We start from the raw sequence: 25113 nt of genomic DNA, 5'->3' as shown, positions 1-25113 counted from the left end.
GCAGGAGTTGAATTTCTGCTTTTGAGACATGAAAAAAAAGCATTAGAGGGGAAGAGAGTGATGAAGTGGCGTTTTTTAGATGGACCAGAAAGAGCAAGTATGGACACATAGTCGCAGCCGACAAAGTGTGTGTGTGTGTGTGTGTGTGTCACAGAGAGATGAGTCAGATCACGTGGCTCCAGAGACCCACAGTCTGGTAGACAGTGGGACTGATAAACTCTGTTAACTGACTCTGATAAAGCAGAACTGGAAGACACCACGGAGCCAAAACATGCGCGAATGACCGCCGATGAAAGGCGCTCTGTTGAACGCCTCAAGAATGTTTTTGTATCCAGAGTCGAGTAGAAATGGGGTAAAATAATAAGTCCTGAAGAAGTTGTTTCAAGGTTTATTTTTCTCTATTTATTTTTCTCGTCCCTTCTCTTGAGTTGACCACTCTCACTCATTTGCACACACATCCTCAGGCTTGAAGGAAAATAAATATTAAACAGTAATGTTTTGTGTCAGTAAATCACTGGGTTTTATGGTTCTAGCCTTTCCAATAATTCTTTCTTGGCTGTCCGTGAAGGAAAGACTCGCACGGTCATACACATTGGGGCAAGCATGGTCTGAAAATGGTTTGGATCGTCCAATGTGAGCTTTGGTGCGAAGTCAAGCGTTACCATCATTTGAGGGAACTTTGGCTGAAGATTTGAGCAACATTTGCCCCAAATATTCATCAATAAACGAAGAGATCATGTGATATCACTCCAAACCGTCGGCCGTTGTTGATGCTGTTGTTGCAGCAGAGTGTCCATTCGGTCTGTTTGGTCAGGATTTGAACAGGGTAGTAAGTCACTCATCGAGCCTGTTACTCATGGATGTGTGTTTTTAAAAGCTGACTTTATTGAGTGTGTGCTTGTCAGATCGGCAACAGTTTGTACTTGCGGCTTCTCCACAGTAGGAAAAATAGACTAGAGTGCACCTAAGACTGACATCGTCTCCAAATTGTTCCCTCAAACAAATCAAAGCAGTGCGGAGCGACGGATCCAGTGGAGCCAAGTCACAACTGAACTTATGATCATTGCTTTAAAGTAAAACCTCTGGCATGCAGAATAATTACTGTGCAATGCATTATCTCCATGACTGACTTGGAGCTCGAAATTTTCTATTTCGTGGTGTATTCACTGAATGTAAATGGATTTATACTGAGGTCTGTTTTAGGTCAGATACTGATAGAGATTATGTGCACTTCAACAATCCAATAACCACTATATCTGCATCATATTCAAAAAAGTTCATCATTAGTTTGATCTTATGTTCAGATTTATTATCTGGATTTCCCACCTTGGCTTCATGTTATTTTGTAACAGAAAATAAGTATTCCTGTTTTTGCCATTAGTATTGGCAGGAGAGACTGTAATGAGACTGATAATGAAACTCTTAACCTGAAGAGACAGATATTTGTTAACGAAAGGGGATAACTGAACGGAAAAGTTGAACAGGATTTTCTCCTCTATCTTAACCAAGCACGTTTGTACTCTTTATTGCCAAAAGCATATTTTTTCAGACAATTTGTGAGCTGTCAAACTAGAGAAGCCTCAAATCTTCAGGGATTGTTCATTGTCAACTTTTCAGAATTTATTTTTATGTATCATTGGCAAAGAATTTGCTGTTGAAGGAACATCTGTGAAGACCTAATAATGGTGGATAATCCATCAACTGCTAGTTGAGAGTGCAAAACAGGTCGCTGTCTTCTCACTTCCTCTGAAACATGTGTACCTCTGTCTGTGTTCAGCATTTCAAATGCAACTGTGACGGGAACCGGCCTTTCCTCCGGTGACCTACTGGCAGAGGGGGGGTCGTTGCGGTCGTTACCCTTACCTCTCCTCTTTCTGTCCTCTGTGCCAACGCTTCCTCTCCCTTCTCTTCTGTGAGGCCGTCGTGGCTGCTGAGTGGTTCCCAGGCCCACGCCGACAGGTCATTTAATGGTCATCTAGCCGGGCCTTTGATGCTGAAACCCGGGGTTAACGCGGAACGCATCTCTTCCTGGGCTCCGCAGCCGTCAACAAGCAGCCACCAGCACTTCAGAGACACACCTCATACATTACAGACGTAAACAAGAACTTCAACACATGCCAATATACAGTACACATGCTATTTATGGTCAGCAACATCAACGCTTTCTACTATCGTGTGCATTTGAAAGACTTCCCATAGGTTTTCTCACACCTTTCCTCCCATTCGGTCTGTACACCGTGACAGCCTCCTGCCCACCCACATCCTACAACACCCCCACCCTAACCCCCCCACCCATGTCTGCCCTTCAGCCCTCCCAGTCCACAGAGCAGCGCTGGGGTCTCTTGCCACTTTACGACCAGTGACCTGGCGGGGTTTATAGCTCAGCCGGTCTGGACCAGTTTAGCATGGAGAGTGTTTGTGAGCGTGTGAGGAGACACGAGTGTGTCATTTTTAAGATAAGCTTAACTACCTGGGATAAGTAGAACTGTGTGTGTGTTAAATAGGTCTGTGTAATCATCTGTTTTTTCCCTGGTTTTCTCCCTCCTGGTCCCCTCTTTTAATCAAAAATATTGGGTTACTAATTCAACATTATCTAAAACATAATGTTGTCAGACAGCACTGTGTGTTACGTTGTCTTGAGATGTCTCCAATTGTCTATTATATTGTGAGGGGTTGTTTCTCTACACATTCTTGATATTTTTATAAGATCTGATGTGTGTTGGACGCAGTAGGACGGTCATGGTGTGAGCTCATTGTTCCCCTTGCAAAGAGGGATTAACCGAGAGATGAGCAGCGCTGATTGGGGTTGCATGTGTCAGTGTGTGAAGATGGGGCTGTACTGACAAGCTGGAACGGCAATGAAGTGTTTCTTATGGACAGGAGGAAAATAAGTTCCGAAGCTGTTTGGCAACTTTGCATGTGGTCGTATGTGGAATTGGGAGTGTGTGTGGGGTGTCAGAGGGGTCACTGCAGACCTGTTGACACGGGACTCAGTGAGTTTAATTAAATCCTGAGCATGTGTGCAACTACATGTTCTTGTGTATGCGTGTGTGTGTGTGCGTGTGTGTGTGTGTGCTGGTTGTCAGGGGCCAGAAGACGGGGCCCGGTGAAGCGAGGAGAGAGGGGAGAGCAGCCGCTTGGCAGCCTATCTGAGAGCCTCGTCACTGCTGCTCAGAGGGGCCACAGCTGGCCCCTCCACCAACAATCCTGGCTTTTCTTTCCTTCTCAGGAACGCAGCGCGTCAACTCTAATTCCCTTCTAATGAACTGGCTCCTGAAGGTAGCTAGGCAGGCAGACCCAGCATATTTATTAAATACACACACACACACACACACACACACACACACACACACACACACACACACACACACACACACACACACACACACACACACACACACACACACACACACACACACAAACTGGCAACAAAACATACAGGCTCAAACACAGCGGAGAAAGTATGTTGCACTTAAGTACATGTCACATCTCTTCATTGTGACTGTGCAGCTGGACTTTAAATTCCTGCTGAGGATCCTTGAACTCCTCATGGCGTAGAAGCTGCATTCAGTGGCACAACAACCAGAGCTGTGTTTTAGCCTTTAAGACCATATGAGAAGCCACAGTTACCCCAGTGTGTGCCTCTCATCTATTATCATTGCAATAGAGCCACAGAGGATCAGTTATTCTGAGAGATGATTAAGAGCACTTGCCTCAAAGGTTATACTCAAAGACCACCTGGGCAGGAAAATATTCAATATAAATATGTATATACTCCAAGAAAGACAAAATACATATCTCTTCTGGCTCCCTGTATATGGAAATACAGTCACAGTCTAATCCTTTTTTATCATGCAGTTGATGTAAAATATCCTTTTAGGTTTTCTGGAAATACCTTCAAAACAGTGGAATGACTTCTTAAACCCCCATCTGGGTTTTTTTTCTTTCAGGTAAACTGATTCTTAGCTCTGTCACTGGAGAGGTACAAACTGGGGTTCATGAGAGCCAAGTTATTCTTTTTGCTTCAACATAACTGGTACAACTGGTGTTGAAAGAGGACAGTCGAATGAATTTGACTTTATGACGCCGTAGCATTCGATCATTATGGGTTGGAGCCGTATTGATGTTGCCCTCACTGTGACCCTGTGGTTCAGCGTTTGTGGCGCGGGCTTTGGAGCTCTGATGCTGCTAATGGAACCATTTGTACACATTGAGGCAGCACTAGTGCAGAGGCTTGATTGATCTGTGATCTGTGAGTTTACAAAGGTGGCAAAGTTCATCGGCTGTGATGTATTGTTTATTTGCTTTTGGCACACTATGGTCCCTTTTTGGTGGATTTATGCTTCAGAGTTTGAAAGGACAGACCATCGCCAAACCATTTGTTTGCTTTTTAGACTTCCTTTTACATAATCCTCTGAAATATTCAGTCTCTTCTGGAAAAGGACTTCTCTTCTTTATTTCACATATTTGCAGGACACTAGAAACCAACCCAGGACTTTCCATCCTGGAGACGGTGTTACAGGTCTGGTGTTGTTCCGTTATGAACCCCATTTAATCACCAGTGGATTATTCCGCACCAGTCCCTCTATTGTCGGGGTAATGTGAGCACCTATGGGCCTGCAGCGTAAGTGTGTATAAAACCATTAGCTGTGTCCAACTCCCTTACACAAGAGTATTAACACTGGAACAGAAAGAGTTTGTTCTGTGACAATAAACAATAAAGACAGGAAGAGGGCAGGGTTATCATAAGAAGAAATAGATAATCTGCTGGTTATATGAAGTACCAGCATCATTTAGTGATCATGAAAGTAATGAAAAGGCATGTGCTTTTATGGTCATACTTTTAAATGGGAGACGCAGCTGTTAAGTTACAAACAACAAAGTACTCAAACACGCTTCTACGGTCGTTCCCGCTACATAAGTGTTTCCTGGACTACATTTTGCCACGATGACTCACACAAGGTGTTGCTGTTGCGGCTGGTAATAAATCATGTCAGCATGATTCTCAACTGTCACCTCTGATATCACATTTTTCAGCATAATAATACCTTAAACCAAAATATTCTTACATGAAGACATTGAAAAAGACCTGAGCTTTCAGTGAATTTGACGTCCAAGGGAGTGTGGGAAAAGTGTATTGACATGGATGTTTATGTTCATGACTGGCGTAACAAATCACTCTCACACTTTAAAAATCAGCGACTCAAGGCTCCCAACAACACGTCCTCTGTTCTTGCTGTGACCGACCCCAAGTGTCCTCATAACCCTGTGTGATAATCCAAACATTATTTTATGGCTAGGACGGCTCTAGTTTCAGTCTGAAACACTAAGTCACTACTGGCCAGTGGGACAGCAGAGGGCTGCCAGGACAGCCGGACGAGCTGCAGGCCCGCAGTGTTCTGGGGCAGGAGGGCTGATAAAGTGGACTGCTTGAGTTCACAGTTCAGCAGACCCTTCACCCTCAGATACTGCTTCACCACGCGCTCACTCCCACTGACTGGTGTGACATAACCAGGGGACTGATAAAGAAAGAGGGGGGGAGTGGATGGCGTAGAGGGAAACAAAGGAAATGCAAATAATATGAATAGTAAATAAAGCAGAGGTCACAGTAAAAAAGTTAAAGACTGATTATGATCTTGATTTGGTCATGAAGACCGGTTTCCAATCCTGTGAGTTTCCATTGCTGAGATTTAGCATCAATCTTTCACCTTCAGACTGAGGTTAGGAGGATTGACGGTTATGATTTCAACAAGTGTTCAGAGTGTTTTTTTTGGCAGGAATCTAGTCAAATCTGAACATGATGAGACAGCTTTACAATCTGTTCAACATACGACATCCTCTATAATTAAGTTGTCAATTATTATGAAAAGAACATTTAGGTGTGGAACAAAACACCTGTAAGTCATGCAATAGGTGTCGCACATACAGAATAGACAGAAATAGCTGTATCAATCTTACAATGCGGAGAATTTTTTTTAGGAATAAGCAGTTCATTACAGACAACATATTATTGCAAACTTTCATCTAACAAAGTAATTTGTGTTGATCTTTTCATAGCTTGTTAGGATGCTTACATTTCTTATCGTGGGTGCCTATCTCAGAGTAGAAGTGACCCTCTGAATAATAAAAAAAACAACGAAAATAGTAGACAACCAGCTGCTTTGTTTTAGTTTCATATTCCCTAAAGAATTCCTCCCTCTTTCTTCTCTACTTTCTGTCCAGCTCCTACCTGTCGACTGGAGCTTATTGTGCTCTCTGTGTGTTTTTAGCAGAGAGCTGAAGGCCATGATCTCATACCACAGAGAAAGGTCCCTTTGACTGATACGGATCTGGTCACTGCTGCTCAACCCATAACCTTATACCTCTGCAGGCTGCTTTCATTAACTCCACCTATATACTGTATATAATACACTGTGTGTGTGTGTGTGTGTGTGTGTGTGTGTGTGTGTGTGTGTGTGTGTGTGTGTGTGTGTGTGTGTGTGTGTGTGTGTGTGTGTGTGTGTGTGTGTGTGTGTGTGTGTGTGTGTGAGATCTGGATCTATGTGCGCTCACACTAGCGTACAGAGCGTGCTGATGTGTGTGCTTTTTCTTACAGTTACATGTTTTGTCATGCTTGTAAGCACATACATGCACAGCATTTTTTCATAATGCAGTTTTTAATCTCTGTACTTTAAAAAAAAAAAAAAAATTCTGGAAGGATTTTGCGTGTATATCCATAATTTGATGCCGTGCCTGCTCTTATTGTCCAATGACATTTTTACTCAGTTAAACTCTGAGGTTTCCCTTCACCACAGCTGCAGATGCCCGATTGCGTGCACTCCCCCCCCACTTCAAACACACACATAGACACGCACCATTTTTGCGTTTGTCTGTCATCCGCATATCCATTCGTCTGGCCCTCCATTAGTCAGTTATTCCACTGATTTACCCTATCGCTTACATTATCAAACGACAGCAAGTTCTCAGAATCATAATATACCTGGGCTGACTCCGACCCTTTCATACACACACAGTAGAGTAATATGCCCGTCAAATCTGCTGGTGCTGAAGGCTGCTGTCATGGGCAGAAGGTCATTTTATGATGTGCACTTGGGTCTGTGTCAGAGAGCAGTGTGAGGCGATGGCAGACGAGGCGGGAGGCGTGTTCTCCCTCACTCTCTGTTTTGTGTAAACCCTGATAGGAGCAGAGTGCCAGTGACAGACTGAAGCCATGAGGCGGCTCATCGCAGCGCGTTGGAAGAGCTGGAGAGGTGTTGAGACGTTAGTGGGTGCAGAAAGCCCTGAGAGTGTGAGACTTGGCTGCAATAGTCTGTCGTTCTATGAAGTCTTTGGAGGAGTCTTCTTAGCTGTTTATGTCGCACAGCTGATATTGTGGATATCTTTCCCTCTGCATTATATAATATCATACTATTTGACAGCATGTGTGTGTGGTTTAACCTGTCCTAGTCACACAACAACACTAAAAAGAGCTTATGTATGGATAAGTGTGTCAGGCTGGATTGGGTACTACACACACACACACACACACACACACACACACACACACACACACACACACACACACACACACACACACACACACACACACACACACCCCTGTTTACAGCCTCTCCACTAAGAGCATGAACGAGGCCCGTAATAGATTTTCTTTTCATTCATAATCAGCCCGTGTGATCGAGATGTACACAGTAAGCCTGCTCGCTCCCACGCTTAACCCGCCGTTACTGCACCGCTCTCATTAATGCATGCGCACATGCATCATGAAGCACATGTATGTTTGTGTGCTTGTGCGTCTGTGGGCATAGTACATATGCACATGCATGCGTGTATGTGTTTTCCCTGTGTGGGAAAACGAGCCGTGAGAGAGGTGGTGCATGAAAGCGATAGTAAACAGAGGCCATTATCAGTGATAAAGCTCCACTGCTATTATGTGGCTGTTTGACTTGTCGTACGTTTACTGTGAGAAAACCAGAGATAAGGCCGCAGAGAAAAGTGAGACTGGTCGCCTCCAAAATGGGACTTTGGAGGCACCGATTTTTGGGATTGGAGGCAGAAAGAGACCGAGGGGGTCAAGGTCGGTAGTGTCGATGAATAGGAAAGGAAAGAGTTGGGGAGGAAGTGGAAGACAGGCAAAGCAGAGGGGTGTGGGAATGGAGGTGTTTAGGGACTCCCTGTGGACTGACTCCGACATGGGAACACACAGTCGCCCTAACGAAGCGTGGCGGCCCCTCGCTGACTTCATAGACCCAGGATAGAGGGAGAGAGGGAGGGATATTAGAGAGACAAGGGGGTACAGGTCTGGGACTAGCCCATATTGTTGAGAGAAAGATGCTTGGAATGAATAAAGATGACAACTAGAGAGGTAGAGAAGGGTAAACAGGGAAAAAGGGGCTGTGTAAATACATTGTTATAGTGAAGCATTAGCACGACATTCACAGTATTCTCAGAGTACTAGATATCTATACTTTATACATCTGTTCTTCCCTTCGTGGGATCAATAATGTTTATCTTTCTAAAGCCTTCTCTTTTGATACTTCCCCAAAAAAAAGAACAATCAAAGAGACCCAAATGCAGTACACAAATAATGTCACATTTTTCTAGACCATTTCCACTTGACAAAGTTTTACGCCTTCCCATTCAGTTGTTTCTCCGTATGCTATTTCTGCAAAAACTGCCAAGAGCAAAATTACACTTCCCAAAATGTGACATAAGACCCGAATGAAAATGATACCAATATTCTTGTCATTGTAGTCTTTGGAGAAAAACAAATTGAACCCAACAAAAGGATGTGAGCTATTACAACCACAGACTCGTGGCAGCCAGTGTTCAGTGACTGAGTGATCCTGGTCTCGAGCATATTTGTTGAAAAATCTGTTTCCATATAACTGCTGTGCTGACATACAGACACACTCTCTCACCCTCTCTCTCTGTCACTCTTGTACACAGTACAAACCATTGCGTGTCACCGGGCGCAGTTGCCTAAGATACCCAAACTAAGTCTGTCATTATATTGTCATACTCGGAGCATTACATCACCGGTCTGTCATTCTCAGTTTATGTGGAGGCATATTCCTCACGAGTAGCGCTATTCACACAAGGTTGTCATCATAAGCCAATCACTGGAGCTGCCTCTCCACTTCAATCAGCCTATCTGGGATGTGAAGTGGTCAGATCAGCCGCCACTCTCCATCCTCTCTTCTCGTCTGGGAAAACAACACGGCACGCTGACTGTTGCTCTCATTGATAAAGTGAGAGACCGAAAGACTCACAGTATAAACGAGACAGAGAGAGGGAGAGAGAGAGAGAGAGAGGGAGATTTGTCAGCCTTGCATGTGTTTGTGCAAGTATGTTTCAGTCTAAGCCGTTACTTCCTATTTAGTTTATTAACTAAGTGTATTAACTAAATAGGAACAGTTGTTTTTTTCCCCATTGAGTGTAAAGCTCATTCCGTTTCCTCATCCCTCAATCTTCTTACCCTCAAATCACGAGAGGAAGCAGGTGACTGAGGCCTTGTTTAGCATGAGTGAAGGATGGAGGCAGAGCTGAAATGGGTTGTCGATTGTTATTTTGCTCATTGATTTTGAATGAAAGTTATTTCTTATGCGTTTTGTAGCAGCTTTCCAAATGTGAGGATTTGTTGTATTTTATTGTAAATACAATAGTGAACTAAATATCTTTGGGTTTTGGACTTTTGTCAGATATGTCTAAATAAAGGAACCTATGAAAACTTTGCAGCTTTACAGCTTTCAGCTGTTTTGCTTCAAGCTGCTGAATATTTTTTTAGTCTGGCTTTTATGTGTTTTTTTATCATCTTTGTGGTTTTATAATTTAACCTCTTCTATTATATATTTTTTTATATCTATTTAACTTATTTTGTGTGTTCAACATTTTATTGTAGTTCATTATGAATCATTTTATTGTATTGTAGTAACATTTTACTACTTTTAACATCTGAAGTTTTGTCAACCCCTTGGGAATGACTTTGAAGTGAAGGTGTTTGTAACGTGCTATATAAATAACATTTGATTAGTCGATTATGTTTTTTTGACGATTTAATTGTATTATCAATTAATTAAGAGCATTCTCAGAAAATGAAGCAACAATGTAATAATCATTAGTTGCAGCTCCAAATTGCCTTGAGTAAACATCTGTTGTTGTTTGTTGACAATGTTTTCATCTTGAAACATGTTCCTCATTGGGTTTAATGCTATATTGGTCTTTGATAATGCATTTGCATTTGTTTAGCTGTAAAGTTTCAAAGTTTTTCCTAAACTGCTGATAAAGATCAATGGAAAAAATCGCAACACAACCTGTATGATCTGTATTAGCACTGTTATCCTAAACCTGAGCACACTGCTCCATCTAGTGGCGCCTTAGTAAAACCATATTTTGAACGTGTCTTGTCTCTTTGCTTTCAGGATGGTGATCCCTCTGTATGATGATGACACTGGTCTCCTCATACTGGCTGGCATGGTGAGATACAGATTAATGCCTATCTATTATGTTCTCTGGCTGGAGAAATCCTTGAGGAATGGTTTTGACCAAATCTATGCCTTTTTAAAGTTTTGTGTAGTCGTATCACAAATCAGGAAGCAGCATGTGTACTCTAAAGGTCATAACTGCGATACATATTTAACTTCTGTCTGTGCTGATGATGATCTTCATAGGACAGGAGATGATATTTTTTTTTACAATCATGCTTTGCAGTACAGTGTGTGACTGATGATGTTCTCTCTCACACAGGGAGACACTGCCATTGATTGCTTCGAGGTGTCTGCGTCTGAGCCTCACTTCTCACAAGGTAAAACTTGTTCATCTCTCTGATCAGATTATTACAGCTCTCCCTCCTGCTATTTGATCCCTCTCTTTCTGTTTGTTTTTTCTCTACATTTTCCCCCTGTAGTGAGCCACTGTCTGTCCGACTTCTCATCACGCGGAGCTGCTATGGTACCCAAGGTGGCGTTGGACGTCCTGTCCTGCGAGGTGATGCGTGTGCTTCAGCTGACAGACAGCTGCATTGTGCCAATCAGCTACCAAGTCCCTCGCAAGGTGCGTATGTGTTCATAAATTACTGACATGCCGACACGTACAGCAGATTCATAACATTTGCAAGTGAGGTATGTCATTGTTTTCACGCCCGCATGTTTGTGTGCGCTTTATTGTCTTCCAGAATTCAAACCAGGAGTTCCATGAAGATCTTTACCCAGATACAGTGGGCACGACTCCAGCCATGTCTGCTGAGGAGTGGTGGAAGGGAGGGAACAAGCAGGTAAAGGATCTCCACTCTCAACAAGTTTATCCAGTCATCACACTGTGGGGACGCCTCCAACTGTCAGCTCTGTTTGTCCTCAGGTGGAGAAAGTCAGCCTCCAGCCCGACAAACAGTCCAAACCAAAGGCTGCACCAGCAAAAAAGAAGGAGCTGGCCAGTGTGGGAAGCAAGGAGGTACTGAACGTTTTAGTGACATTGACTGTTAAGGATTCGATAACTGTCGTTATTTTTACTAAGTTAACAGCCATCATTCTGTTCCACAGGATCCGGCCCGCGGCTGCTCCACCTCCAGTAGTCCTCTGAGCACTCCCAGCAGCAGCAGCAGTGCTGCCCCGTCCCGCTCTCCTTCCTCCACCTCTGGTCTCTCCTCAGGCTTCCTCCCCAGCCCCAGTCCCAGCCAGAACACCAAGGCCTTCCAGAGCCTGCTGGGTATAAACACACACACCTAAAATCTCTCATTCCTCATTATGGTGTCCGTCCTTTTTTAAGATCATCTTTCTGTAGTGACAAGTATGATGAATTAGAAATATCTCTGATCCAGGTCCGACCTCCAAGTTCCGTCACATCCAGGGTGCAGTGATGCACCGGGACACACACATCACCAACCTGCGTGGCCTCAACCTGACCACACCGGGCGAGTCTGACGGCTTCTGTGCCAACCGTCAACGCGTGGCAGTGCCCCTCGCTATCTCCGGGGGCCAGATCGCCATCTGTGAGGTACGGCAGCACTGGGAGATTAGATTTAAAAAATGTGTTGTGTGTCTCTTTTTTTACCTTGTTCTTTGGAAAGTGAGACTACTGCGTACTGTATGTGACTGGGTGACTGATTTGATTCCTCTCCTCTCCTCAGCGCTCTCAGCCTGGCAGGCTACCTGACACAGCCCTGAACACCATCCAAAACTCTGTTAATGTGGTGGACTTGGCTTGGAACCCCTTTGACCCACAACGGCTTGCAGTGGGTAAGTGAATACATGGACTGTGTGGGTGTGAGCATTTGAAGCTGTATGTTGTATCCACTGTTCTGATAGGTGTGCGAGTGTGATTTGACATGCGTGTTTCTATTCGTGCTAGCTGGTGATGATGCGAAGATCCGGGTGTGGCTGGTACCAGAGGGAGGGCTGAAAGAGACCCTGACTGAGCCTGAGGTCATCTTGCGAGGTAGGACCGGGCCCACCTACCCAAATTACCTCGATTTATATGACACTTCGTTGATTGACAAGCCAGACGAACAACGGTAAAAGTCAAGTTGATTGACAGCTGCTGTTTCCCCCTCGTAGGCCACACGGAGAAGATTTACTCCATCGTGTTCCATCCTCTGGCCAGCGGACTCCTGGTATCTTCATCCTACGATCTCACAGTCAGACTGTGGAACCTGGAGAAAGAAGAAGAGGTCAAAGTCCTCACCGGACACCAGGACCAGGTGGGTGACCAAGATCAATGCCTTAATCAAATCAGTGAGATAGACTGTTTGGCAACAGTTTGGACACTTGGATATTTTCGCTTACACATACTGGAGTAAATACATCAGCTGTCCATTGTAGTCTCTGAGCTTCTCCTTCTTCTTCCTTCTTCTTTCCTGTTGTTGATTATATTCAGATCTTTTGCATGGCGTGGAGCCCGGATGGCAAGCTCCTGGCCACAGTGTGCAAAGATGGGAAAGTCCGCATCTACGACCCTCGCAAGTCCACTGCACCTGTGCAGGTATGTACAGAACATCCAAGAATATGGGATAATGCAATAATAAAAAAGATGAGATTCATTTTTAGGTGTGTATTGTGAAAATGATGAAACACATACGTATCTTTACTCAGCGTACTGTTTGTACATGTAACAGCTCCTTTATCATACTCAAATTTCCTTAAACAACATTGAACTTTTTAAAACCACTCTTCGGAAGCATGTTATCTGGTGGAAACGTGTTTGTTGTTGTTGTCTATGATTCTGTCTTTCATTTATTAATTTTAATTATTTGTTTGTCAATTATGTGTTATTCCTTTATAAAAGCAAAAAGCTGTTAAGCAGTGCCTTACAGTTTTGTTTAATCCCTGTCAAAACACATGCTCTTTTTGTTTCATTAACTACTTAAATCTTTAATTCATTCTCGTACATTTCTTCTTTAGGAGGGCCCAGGTCCTGAGGGCCACAGGGGAGCTCGTGCGGTGTGGGTGTGTGAGGGCAAGTTCCTGTTGGTGTCAGGATTTGACAGGTACTGAACATGAAAAATACTTTTTCTGTTAAAGCGGGCAAAAATATGATGTAAACAGTTTATGTAAGGGTCCGTGTTCAGATGACAATACTAACAAAACAGAACAATGTGAGCATCCCGCAACAAAAGGCAAATCACTGTTTTATTTCTACTGAAAACAGTTCAGATGAGTGCTAAATTGTGTATTTAATGCATCATAATTCAGTGTTATCAGAGCAGCAGTGGGTCAGTCAAAAGTAAAAGTTTACCATGAACTCTTCCTTGTCGTCCTTCTGCAGTCGCAGTGAGAGAAGACTTTCTCTGTACTCTGCTGACTCCCTGTCCTCCGGAAGCATAGCCACCACCAACATAGACACCTCTCCCTCCACACTCATCCCTTTCTACGACCCCGACACCAGTGTGGTCATCCTCACTGCAAAAGTAAACAAATAACAAAATATAACTGCATATAAGGTACATTTGAATATAAAAACTGAAAAAACATGAGAATTAGATGTAACCTGTGTGTTTAATTTGTTCTCCAGGGTGATACAAGAGTGCACATTTATGAGATTGTCCCTGAAAGTCCGTACTTTATGGAGTGCAGCAGTTTTAGCTCTCATGAGCCACATAAGGTACTGAGCATTCATCTTTGTCATTTTCCAGTTGTCTGTCACCATACATCTGCATACTGTACATCGACAGCCAGAGTGGTGCAATACCCTTCTTAAAATGTTTCTGATGCTGTATGTGTTTTTTTGTTTACTATACTCTGACACTTCCTGATTGTTTCCTGTTTGCAGGGCTTGGCCTTTCTGCCCAAGTCAGAGTGCAATGTGCGTGATGTGGAGATAGCTGTGGGAATCATGCTCACCAAGACAACCATAGAGCCGGTGGCCTTCAGAGTGCCACGGGTCAAGGTGAGCCATCTACACCACCTGGTGGACTTAATACTGCATACTCTATTTCTAATAAATGGCTATTGCTTTTATTATGTAAAGTATAAATAATTGTGTGTGTGTGTGACTTTGTGTCTCCAGAAAGAGTTTTTCCAGGACGACCTGTACACTGACACTGCTGTCTCTTGGGAACCAGCCCTGACTGCCTCTGCCTGGCTGTCTGGCTCCAACGGCCAACACAAGAAGATCAGCCTAAAGCCTAAAGACATGACTCCAGGTGCTGACATGGACCATATGCATACATACCATGTGCCTTAGTCCAACATATCTCTCTACCTAGATGGAGATGCTACAGTCAACATGTACGTATGTTACATATGTGGTTTCTGATTTTGACTTTCTGTGTTTTTTCAGTGAGTGAGGCCCCCAAAGAGGCTCCAGTGAGGAAATATCTGCCCTCGTCTGTTTACCTGGAGGAGAAGACTGATGAACAGAAGAAAGAGGAGGTGAGGATGATTTCCATGATCTATGATGCATGTAAAAATCCTACATGTAGTGGTCGCTGAATAAACGTAGTGGTATTTTTGGTGGTGTTTTAACACACTCTCTCTCTCTGTGTGTGTGTGTGTGTGTGTGTGTGTGTGTGTGTGTGTGTGTGTGTGTGTGTGTGTGTGTGTGTGTGTGTGTGTGTGTGTGTGTGTGTGTGTGTGTGTGTGTGTGTGTGTGTGTGTGTGTGTGGCCCAGCTGCTCACTGCCATGGTGGCTAAGTTGGGGAACATGGACGACCCGCTGCCACAGGATTCCTTCCAGGGGGTCGACGAGGACGAGTGGGTGAGTAATGGAGACCACTCTCGACTCTAATGACAGACATCTTGCTCATGGTTTAAGCTAGTCATTTTGCTACCACTGTATAATGAATCCATGTGCAGGAAAAGCTACTGATGTGAATCTCATAGTCAGTTTTGTTAAATGATTCGGGTTGATGTAACTTGACATTGTTTAGGATGAAGTGTTTTATGGTTATGATTTCATATTTGTATTTGACAAGGGTGCAGCCTTTATCATTGTTTCTTGCTCTTGTTTCCAGCATCAGGTCATTACTCCAAATGTGCTAAATTAGATTTGTTCAGGAATGTGAAAAACTTTGACATTTTTAGCCGGGTGGCTTAAACTAATATCAAAGAAATATAACTAATGTTTTTATAATTTTGGTTTTTCGTTTTGGTTTATTGAAACTATCATTTGTTAAGAAAAATACAACATATCAGACTTTGTCAAGGATAAAACGATAAAGTTTTGAACTTATTTCAATCGTTTACACACAAGTGATCAGTATACATGATGATGTAACAAATGTTGGCAAAATCATATTTAAACTAAATAGTTTGATTATCTTCAGTGGAAAAACATATTCTGCTATTAGGCATTAGTTACATATGTAAAACAAAGTGTTTGTTTTTAATTATAAATATTAATTTAAACAGTTTTGATAAATGATAACACAATATCATCATATCACAAAAGTATTTCACTGAACTCCGATATTTTAACATCAAACACTGAGACAGCAGGGGCCGACGAGGTACTCAAGTAACGCAAATTTCTCTAATCCATTTCTGCTAACTGTGCCTGTTTTTGTCGTCCAGGATGACTAGAGCGGACGCCATCTTGCCTTTGATTCAATCGTGCCAACAGCAGAGAAGAGAGAACAGATCTACTGTCAAGTCATGTTACCATTTGTGTGTGCAACGGTGCCACACACAGGTCCTCGGAGCTCAATCAGCAAACATCTCATCCCACTGCACGCACAAAGTAAACTGTACAAGGTGAAAGTAAAATTATGGAGGAAAAAAAATCACAATAACCACCTCTGATATCAATATTTCTCACTATATCTGTAAAGGTTTGAAAAATCAAATGCCATGTTGTCTAGTTTGGTGTCATCATATCCAACTGCATGAAATTTGATATTAAAATAATGTTTGGTTGTAATCCTTAAGATTTAAGGAATGATTTCTGAATTATTTATTTATTTCAAAAATCATTCTGTGATTAATATGACATAGTGACTGCTGTGCTATGTTAATGTAGACTACAAAATGATGCAACACTATTCATGATATTTGGAAAGAAATCCCATCATGCCGGATAAAACAACCGTAAATATGAGAAAATAGTCCATTGAAATCATAAATCAGGACACCTCAAACATTTCAAGTAAACCAACGTTCTAAGTCAGGATCATAGCAATAATACTTCTTCTTCATGTTACATTACCAGTTAACTCTCAGTGGTTGGAACAGACCAAACAGAATATTTTTCTTTTTTTTAAATGGATGAGTATTTTGGCACAGCCTCTTTCTTTTTGTCTGTGATATGCAGCCTTTGTTTAAGCATGATAATACACTCATTGGTGTCCTGATATAAAAAAAAATGGCCTCCTCTTGTGCCCAGTCTTATTTTCTGCTAAGATGCGCATTTACCTCCACTGTGGACCACGGCTTGCTTTTTTTTTTCTTTTTACTGGCCTGTCGTTTGAGCGTGCTCATTCACAATGTGTCTTTGAAGGATGTAATGCTGTTAATGATCTCATTGCATAAGTGAATCTCTCGTCTTCCTGTTTGATCAGGTAAAACACACACACGATTACTGTAACATGTTTAAGCCTTCCGCAGCAAAAACCACACTGAGGATACAACAGGGTCACCAGTGATCATGTTTGGACATGAACTGGGATTTCTTATGACAACAACATTAAGTTCACTTTTTCTTTGTTAGCCAATGATAGAATAAAATGCCATTTTAACAATAATATGTTATTTGTAGAATTGGTTAAATGTTTATCCATGCGGTAGTGTTCTAATAGTCTTATAAGTAGGGGTTAAAGGTTAATAAAACTAAGATGTTATGCTTTGAATGCCAAACCAACTCCTTTTTGGAGTTGTTGTTTTTTTCTTAAGGGGCCTTTGTATTCTCTAAGATGATTATTTCCTTTCTTTCTCTCTTTACTCTTTTGCTGGGCAACGTTTAATCATGATCTTGGTTGCCAGACTGTTTGGGGATATTCCTCACTTAAATGAGCTAATTTTCTTATCTAATGCTAAGTAGCAGTAAGTTATCATGGTGTTAATTAGCCAATAACAGTACAGTATTAATGACTTACAAAACAGCCATAACAGGTATCATTTAATCTCCAATCAGGGCTACAGCAATATAGTCAATACTCAAGTCTAGAACCATCAGTTGAACATCGTGTTGAACAGGTGACCGGCAGGTGTCGTCTGTGTTTGTGTGATGTACACTGTATGTGCTTGTGATTTCTCAAACGCCATACTTTGTAATATTTGGATTGGATTAACTGCATTCCATTGTGTTGAAAAGAACTTCCTTTTTATACACTGAGTAAAGCATAGTTGTTGTTTTGTCTGTCGTACTTGAGGAACGGTTTGTGGAATTTTTTCAATATTGTCTTGCAATAAACACATTTTTGAACCAAATACTACTTTTCCTTTTATATTAAGGGTCACCATGGGAATCATAATGAAGAGATATGTGGGAATCGCTCAAGTAATGTTTGAGTTTTTATGCATTAATGTCTCTTCAGTGGAGACTGTGAGCACAGAAATTAAATAAGTGCATAAAAGAAATAGATGCATTTAAAATTGGCTATAAAAAGAATGAGTATATAAACAAATTGATTGTGCCCTTTACTTTATTGTGCATAATATAGTATAAATTTATTTTATGAAATACAATCTTTTTTATATAGTTTTAGGGTAACATCTGGCGAAAGACGACAGATGGAAATGAGCCATCTGGGCTAACTCACGCTCATTTACAGTTTCCCTACACTCATAAAATACAATCAAGAGCTATTAAAATAAAAATTGTATTTATAAATACATTTTTTAAATATATATTTTTTTCTGATCTGTAAACTTGTCTACCTGCTAGAGATTTTCATACCAGCATCAAGACAGACGTGCCTGATATGACTTTTGCTGATACTTTCAAAATAAAATAAAGTTATTAGAATATTAGAATATTAAGTAATAACTCCAGTCGTCTCATTAAATGGCAATAGCCTACATCGCAGTCTTCATTGGGGAAAAATAGATATTTATGACGCATATTCCAGCTATTAGTTATTTCAGAATAGTTGGAAAATATATGCATAAAAGAAAGAAAAAAGAAGCTGCAGTTCGACCTCCCTGCCACTAGATGTCAGTATTAGAAATGTCTCTGTCCACCTGCGTCATCTTGAATTCTGTGACGTCGGCGCTTCCATGAACTTTGACCTTTAACTAACCTTCATTGGTGTACATGTGTGAAAACAGGAGCCGCACACTGTCTCGGGGACCCTGTGTCATATTATAAAATGGTAAGAATACATTTCGTTATAGTCGTGTGTATGTTCCCGTAGCTAACTTCAGTGAGTCTCCTTTCATGCGCTGTGTGTCATGTCGCAATTTGCTTCTGCAGCACAGTTTACGTTACATAAGCTAGATGCCTCCTCTTCACAGGGACATTGTGCATTTGATTTTAGGGAGAAACTAATGTGCAAAAATGTTAGTTAATTAATGTCCCAGCAGGACGTGAAGGAGGCACAGAGTCCACAGCTGTAGTGAAGGTGCTCTCCACATCTGCACCAGCAGACACCTCAACATGACATCAGCTTCATTCATGTTGCGTTTATTGTCACTTGTGAAAAATAAAAAGAGCACCACCGAATGACCCTAGCTCTGGGATTACACGTCGACAGTCTGGTTTGGTGATTAATCTTTGCATACATGAAGTTGCATTTCATTTCCTCTGCAGGCTAAATATCTCGCCCAGATCATTGTGATGGGAGCACAGGTGGTGGGACGTGCATTTGCTCGTGCTTTACAGCAAGAATTTGCAGGTATGATCCATATTTACTCAATACTACTATACTATACTAATATACAAACCACGGTAGACTCATTTGTGGCACAGTTATTGAACCACTATGCTAAGCCATAAGCACGTTGTCTGCTTCACACTCAATTTGATATTCTAAAAACAACTATTAGCAAATAACTACACAGTTGTCTACATTAAACACATCATTCACAACTAAAAGCCTGTGTGTGCTGTTTGCTTAACACTGCATTGAAATGCCACACCCTCACCAATCACCTGCACCTGTGAAAACACCTGTAACCAATTAGATCACTTAATCAGAGCTTGAACAGGATTCAGGTTTGCCTTTTTGTGTGCACGACAATGGAGGTGAATTTGGAGCGGGAGAGTTAGTGAAAGTAATTGTCTGATACTGTTATGAGTATTGAGAATAAACACATTGCATTTATGTTCATAGTCTATAGTAACGGCATGCTTCAAAGGAAAATGACAAAGTGTTTTATACTTGGCACATCAGTGTGCAGTTGCCATGTGGAAGAGCTATATAGTTGGTGTTTGTGTGTAAAGTTATGATGCAAAAATACAATTTTTAGAAGTGCAGCAAGGGCGGTGTGATATGCCAGAAATCATCATCACACTATTAATATAGATGTTATCAGATATCAATGCACATCATGATACGATACATGTTAGCAAAATCACATTAAATAATCAAACTCATGTCCAAAGTTATGAACTAAGGTCATCAGTACAAACTCATAAAATATTTCAATGATATTACAACCTGCTCATAAATGGTCATTTGGGAAGCAAAAACTTATTATTATTATTATTATTATTACATAATTTTTAGGGCATTTTCGCCTTTTATTGACAGATGACAGTGTAGGAGAGAGAAGGCTATGACATCCAAACAAACGTCCCAAGGCCAGATTTGAAACCTGGGACGTTGTGGTTACGTTGCACGTGCTGTAACCATTTGGCGCCCCAGACATGACTTTTTTTTTTGCCCGGCCCCAGTTGCAGCTCCATGCAAAACTACTTTTGCTTTAACATTCCTTTATGTTGTCTACTGAACTGGGTATTTGTGTTGTGTTTCTCTCGCAGCCAGTCAAGCAGCAGCGCAGGCCAGGAGCAGTGCAGGTCAGCACTCTGCTGCAGCCTCCAGCATCACCGGGATGAGCCTGCAAGAGCGCAGCAAATCCTCAACATCTCCACACTCACCCCTGAGGAGATTCAGAAGGTACAAACACACTCTGTCTCCTAAGAGTTTTGTAACTAACAAAGTGTAGCCCTAAAGCCTTTTTTGTAATGTAGTGTTTGATTTTTCTAGCCATATCAAAATCTGTTTCATGTTCACAGGATTTCCCCTTCATTGTAGCATGCATGTGCTTCGATGCCCCAAAACCTTTTGATCTGTCAGTATGAGTGGAGACATTGGTGTCTGTTATTACCTAAACTCATTAGTCTAAACTGATTCAGACAGATACAGGGACATCACATCATGATAATGGAAATAATATCCCAACTTAAAGATCTACCTTTTGAGATGAAACAAGCCCTTTGCACTCAAAAGACGGCCCGGTCGTGGAATATTGTTACTGCTCGTCATATCTTTACAAACTGATGGTTAAACACACAGATTCTGTGTAACAGAGCTACAAAGTAAATATCCAAGATTAGAGTTAACATCAGGAACACAGTTTATTTTCTTAGTTTATAGGACCGTTCATCAACATTATGAAATGTTTATTTACCTTACGGTAAAGAGTGTCTTTGCTGTTGTTCTGAAAAAAAGTGTTTATCTCTTCCAGAACTACGAGCATCTTTTTAAAGTCAACGACAAGGCAGTGGGCGGTTCATTTTACGTACAATCAAAAGTAAGTATTCTGTTTCTTATGACGCTACACAGTGATTTTCAAATGTGTTGTAGAGTGGACAGTTAAGGCAATTTGTCAATTAGAATATGATGTTATTGCCAATTAAAGTAATTGTGTTTGGCTCACTAAAATAGTAAAACAGCATAAGAGCATTTACTACAAATATGGTATCAGGAAACCATCAAACCTTGGTTGTATGAGGTACTTAGCCACAGTCAGTGTTTAACCTCCTCCTCCTGACCACCGTGAGGTATAACACTGACTGTGGATAAGTACCTCATATATATATATATATATATATATATATATATATATATATATATATATACACACACACAACACACACACACACACACACACAACATCTGAACCGTTCCATTAACACATAAAATATTGTGTAGTAAGATTTGCACATCTTTTTTTTTTTTTTTTTTTTTTTAAATGCTGATAGCACCCTATAGGATTGACTGACACTCTCTGAGTCTCCTAAGAAGATTTAACCATTGCCTTTATATCTTGAAAATATGGCTCTAGTTATTTTAGTGTAGCAGTGTAGTGCTGTGACAAGATATTTAAAACCTATTTGCAGTTTCAACAAGAGAAAATGTTTAACAAATATGACTCGTGAATCATTTTGTGTGGGAGGAATCCACACTTTGAACTGTGTCGGGTTTTAAATGATGACGTTACTGTTTTTATCTCTCTCTCTGCTCTGAGTGAACCGTTGTGTGAATTGGTTATTTTCAGTGTCTTCTCTTTCACTCAGTCATTATTGTTATTGGTTGTGTGCAGGTGGTGCGGGCTAAAGAGCGTCTAGATGAGGAACTAAGTATTCAGACACAAGACAAGCAGCAGAAAACGGAAACATGAAGTATGAAATTATGGTCGCCCTTTCTTTCCTCTCCCCATCCTCTGTAAATTATAACCCAATAAAAGCCTTCTCCTTTTTCTTTAATCTTGACTTTTGTGACATTTTTGTGGGCAATGGATACCATTTTAAGACAGGTAAACACAAACAATACAATACAGCTCATTCATTATTTAGATGCGTCATGGTTTGAAATGAGCTAAATCCACAAAGAAATGCTTTTATTTATCTCTCCGTTTCAGCTAATGTGGATTTTAAAAGCCTAAACGCTGAATACAGTGAATGAAACTGCAGCATGTTGACTATTAATGAGGATAATATGAATGGTTTTATTCCGGTGAAGTGTGAATGCAGCATCAAATGAGCACATGTTGGTCTAAAGGGGCAGAATAGCATTTACCTTGATGATTTATATGCACATTTTGATATTTAATTTTATTGTATATTTGGAACAGAAATGAATACACAGGTTGTATAAAATACAACTTTATTAAACATTTTTCTTTTCATTGACATTATTATCAATATCGTAATAAAATTCCTCTAAAACAGGAGAACACCGCTATGTTGTACCAATTGGAGACTTTTACAACTCTAAAATTCTGCATGTTCAACCACAGAACATGATGCCAGGAAAAATATATTTTCATATAATTTTTTTTTTCATATAGTGTATAACTTCTTTATTTTACCTATAATAAAAAGGCACTTGGAAAAATCAAAATACTGACAATATCTCACAAATGTGCAAAAAACATAACTTGGAACAGGCCTTGCATGGCCCTAGTCTTATCATTAACCCTTTGTGCAACACTGTAGCACTTCGGTCAATGGCACCCCTTTACAATGACACTGACCTAGCTTGCTAAAACAAATTCCGTGCCCTGGATTTCAGCTCAACCTTTCATAGCATTAAGTGAGGGTTACTTTAAAAATCTCCAGGAGCAAGTACCACTTTTATACTGTCAAAAAAAATAAGACATCAAATTCAGACATTTTAAAGACTGAGAAGATGATTTTTACAATTATTCTTTGTTCTCAAAACAACTGCTGAATAATGCTGTACACTGGGAAAGGATGTGGCAACATCCCCCGTATCTACACACGGTATGAGGGGAACAAAAGTGCAGTTCATTACAGACTGAGCTCAAAGGGTTAATGGATCATACAGCTTATTTGATATTGGAAAGATGTGGACCCTGTGAGGGTCCGTGTCATAATATTCAGCTTTCTGCCGCCTATTCCTCTCTGTCCCTGGCTTCGATCGGCAGAGGAGTGAACTGTCAGACAGGGAGGAGGAGAGCCGCCGCATCTGTGGGTTTCACTGTTGCCACGGAAACCATGTCTAGCCTACTTAACACCTGTTTCTGATGACATCACATGCCAGGGTTGTCTACTCACAACGAGAGATTCACTTCAATGCACAGCCAGAGAGAGAGTGTGCGTGCGTGTGTTGTGTGTGTGTGTGTGTGTGTGTGTGTGTGTGTGTGTGTGTGTGTGTGTGTGTGTGTGTGTGTGTGTGTGTGTGTGTGTGTGTCTGAGAGAGAGAGAGAGAAAGAGAAAGAGAGGGGGTGTCTTGAGATAATGATGACTAAGAATCAGTGGAGCAGAAACAAAGGTATGCAGCTCATCTCTGCTGCGGCTCCTCAGAGGCCTGTGGGAGGCCCCGACACAGAGCTCGGCCCCAGACAGGAAGGGTTATATTTGTTTTTGTTTACTGTGAACAAGGCTTGTTAGTGTTGCCTGTTTTCCCCATCTCTGGTAAAATGCTTTGTGGCCGGGAGGTGGGGGAGTAGAGCCTTTTGGGTTTAATCTATAAAAAAAGAAAAAACCCAGAGGGCAGACAGAGTTCAGTGGCCTAGTTTTCAGCAGGCTGGTATGCCTGTGAGTCGCTGCCACGTTGGGCACAGTGCAGCCAGTGACTTCAGAGCTGAGAGGGCTGTTTGCTGGGTAGGTGACCAGATGGAGGGCGGCTGCACGGAACAGCTCTCCTCTGCCTCCTCTCCTCTGCCTCCTCTCCTCTGCCTCCTCTCCTCTGCTGGCACACAGCCTCTCCACTCATCTCTGCCTTTCCCTTGTCCATTCATTCAGCCAATCCTGTCCCTGTTTGCTCTCATGCTCTCCCAGTGCTGCTGCGCCATTTCACAGGCAGATGTCATTTCTCTATGGACTCCCTTTATCTGGTTTTGGAAAATTAAAAGTCAGAACAAAGGAAGCAGAGTTTGCAGATCTAATTTAGCCCTGAAGATAATTCTGTTAGGACAGACTTGTATTTTATGCCAACACCATCTCTAAGTGATCCCTTAATGTGATTGTCATGGAGGAATGTGATATAATTTGGTCCACTAGATATATATTTTTCTTTATTTCCCCCCTAAAGCAGTGGTCTCCAACCTTTGTGGCTTGTGGGCACTTAAATGAATCACTATCATCCCCTGATTACGGCCTGAGTTCACACATATTGTTGTGAGAGTGATTTCTCTTTCATACATTATGGTGACCATATTCAGTATTTCACAAGAAACAAGTATACAGCCGTGCTATCAGCTTTGTGAGGTTTCACATGGGCACAGCTGTGTTTAAAAGCTAAAATTGTAATTTCAGCATGCTCACAGAGACAATGTAATGTTGATTGGCAGTAACTGTTATTCGGGCTCACCATCTCAATTTAGCATTTTGGCATGCTAAGATTCGCTAATTAGCACTAAAAGTGCAGCTGAGGCTGTCAATGTCATTAGTTTTGTGGGTTTTTGGTCATAAACTTAAGTATATTTTGACCCTGTTATGACACTATGAAAAGTTGGGGAGATCTCAAAAGTCATTAGGATTCATCCGCTTGAAAACATGAACGTCTGTACAAAATGTTTAAAAAAAAAAGCTTTAAAAGATAAAAATACAAGGGGATGCTAAAAAAAACAACAATAATATAAATAAACTTTTTGCTCTTATACTAAATGTAATCACCATATGACCCTTCAGATTTATCTCAAACCTCTGGGTTGGAAACCACTGCCCTAGAAAACCCCCAAACCTCTCCCTCTCGCCTTCTCCTCACCCCTTAAAAGACTCATCCTCGACAGCAGAAAGCTGAGTGCAGAGCAGCCGTCACAGAACAAAACAAGCAAC

General features: G+C 41.4%; 3 protein-coding genes across 3 annotated transcripts in view; 2 read left to right on the top strand and 1 right to left on the bottom strand.

Moving 5' to 3' along the window:
* The window catches only part of vasnb (vasorin b), a 41586-nt gene extending 34362 nt beyond the window's left edge, over positions 1-7224 (bottom strand). Inside the window, exons 1-2 of the mRNA XM_054606756.1 lie at positions 7090-7224; positions 5339-5519 (exon numbers count right to left, since the gene is read on the bottom strand). Coding sequence (XP_054462731.1) covers positions 5339-5519; positions 7090-7224 — 316 coding nt within the window. The remainder of the gene's footprint in view (positions 1-5338; positions 5520-7089) is intronic.
* The window catches only part of coro7 (coronin 7), a 107099-nt gene extending 89254 nt beyond the window's left edge, over positions 1-17845 (top strand). The window contains exons 10-28 of the mRNA XM_054606845.1: positions 10419-10473; positions 10744-10801; positions 10904-11049; positions 11171-11269; positions 11353-11445; positions 11535-11700; positions 11813-11988; positions 12122-12230; positions 12343-12429; positions 12549-12691; positions 12868-12972; positions 13392-13477; positions 13756-13897; positions 14002-14091; positions 14260-14376; positions 14497-14632; positions 14770-14861; positions 15100-15186; positions 16002-17845. Coding sequence (XP_054462820.1) covers positions 10419-10473; positions 10744-10801; positions 10904-11049; positions 11171-11269; positions 11353-11445; positions 11535-11700; positions 11813-11988; positions 12122-12230; positions 12343-12429; positions 12549-12691; positions 12868-12972; positions 13392-13477; positions 13756-13897; positions 14002-14091; positions 14260-14376; positions 14497-14632; positions 14770-14861; positions 15100-15186; positions 16002-16010 — 1996 coding nt within the window. The 3' untranslated portion in view covers positions 16011-17845. The remainder of the gene's footprint in view (positions 1-10418; positions 10474-10743; positions 10802-10903; positions 11050-11170; positions 11270-11352; positions 11446-11534; positions 11701-11812; positions 11989-12121; positions 12231-12342; positions 12430-12548; positions 12692-12867; positions 12973-13391; positions 13478-13755; positions 13898-14001; positions 14092-14259; positions 14377-14496; positions 14633-14769; positions 14862-15099; positions 15187-16001) is intronic.
* A 792-nt stretch (positions 17846-18637) lies between these two features.
* On the top strand, positions 18638-22057 carry pam16 (presequence translocase associated motor 16). The gene is given in 6 exon segments (XM_054606846.1): positions 18638-18736; positions 19174-19258; positions 20347-20430; positions 20433-20482; positions 21054-21119; positions 21912-22057. Coding segments are annotated over 6 exon segments (366 nt in total). The 5' UTR covers positions 18638-18733; the 3' UTR covers positions 21990-22057.
* Positions 22058-25113: the final 3056 nt, after the last annotated feature.

The sequence above is a fragment of the Anoplopoma fimbria genome, chromosome 11, assembly GCF_027596085.1.
Source record: "Anoplopoma fimbria isolate UVic2021 breed Golden Eagle Sablefish chromosome 11, Afim_UVic_2022, whole genome shotgun sequence".
NCBI lineage: Eukaryota > Metazoa > Chordata > Actinopteri > Perciformes > Anoplopomatidae > Anoplopoma > Anoplopoma fimbria.
The sequence above is the reverse complement of the archived record's forward strand: the minus strand, read 5'-3'. Positions and strand labels throughout refer to the sequence as shown.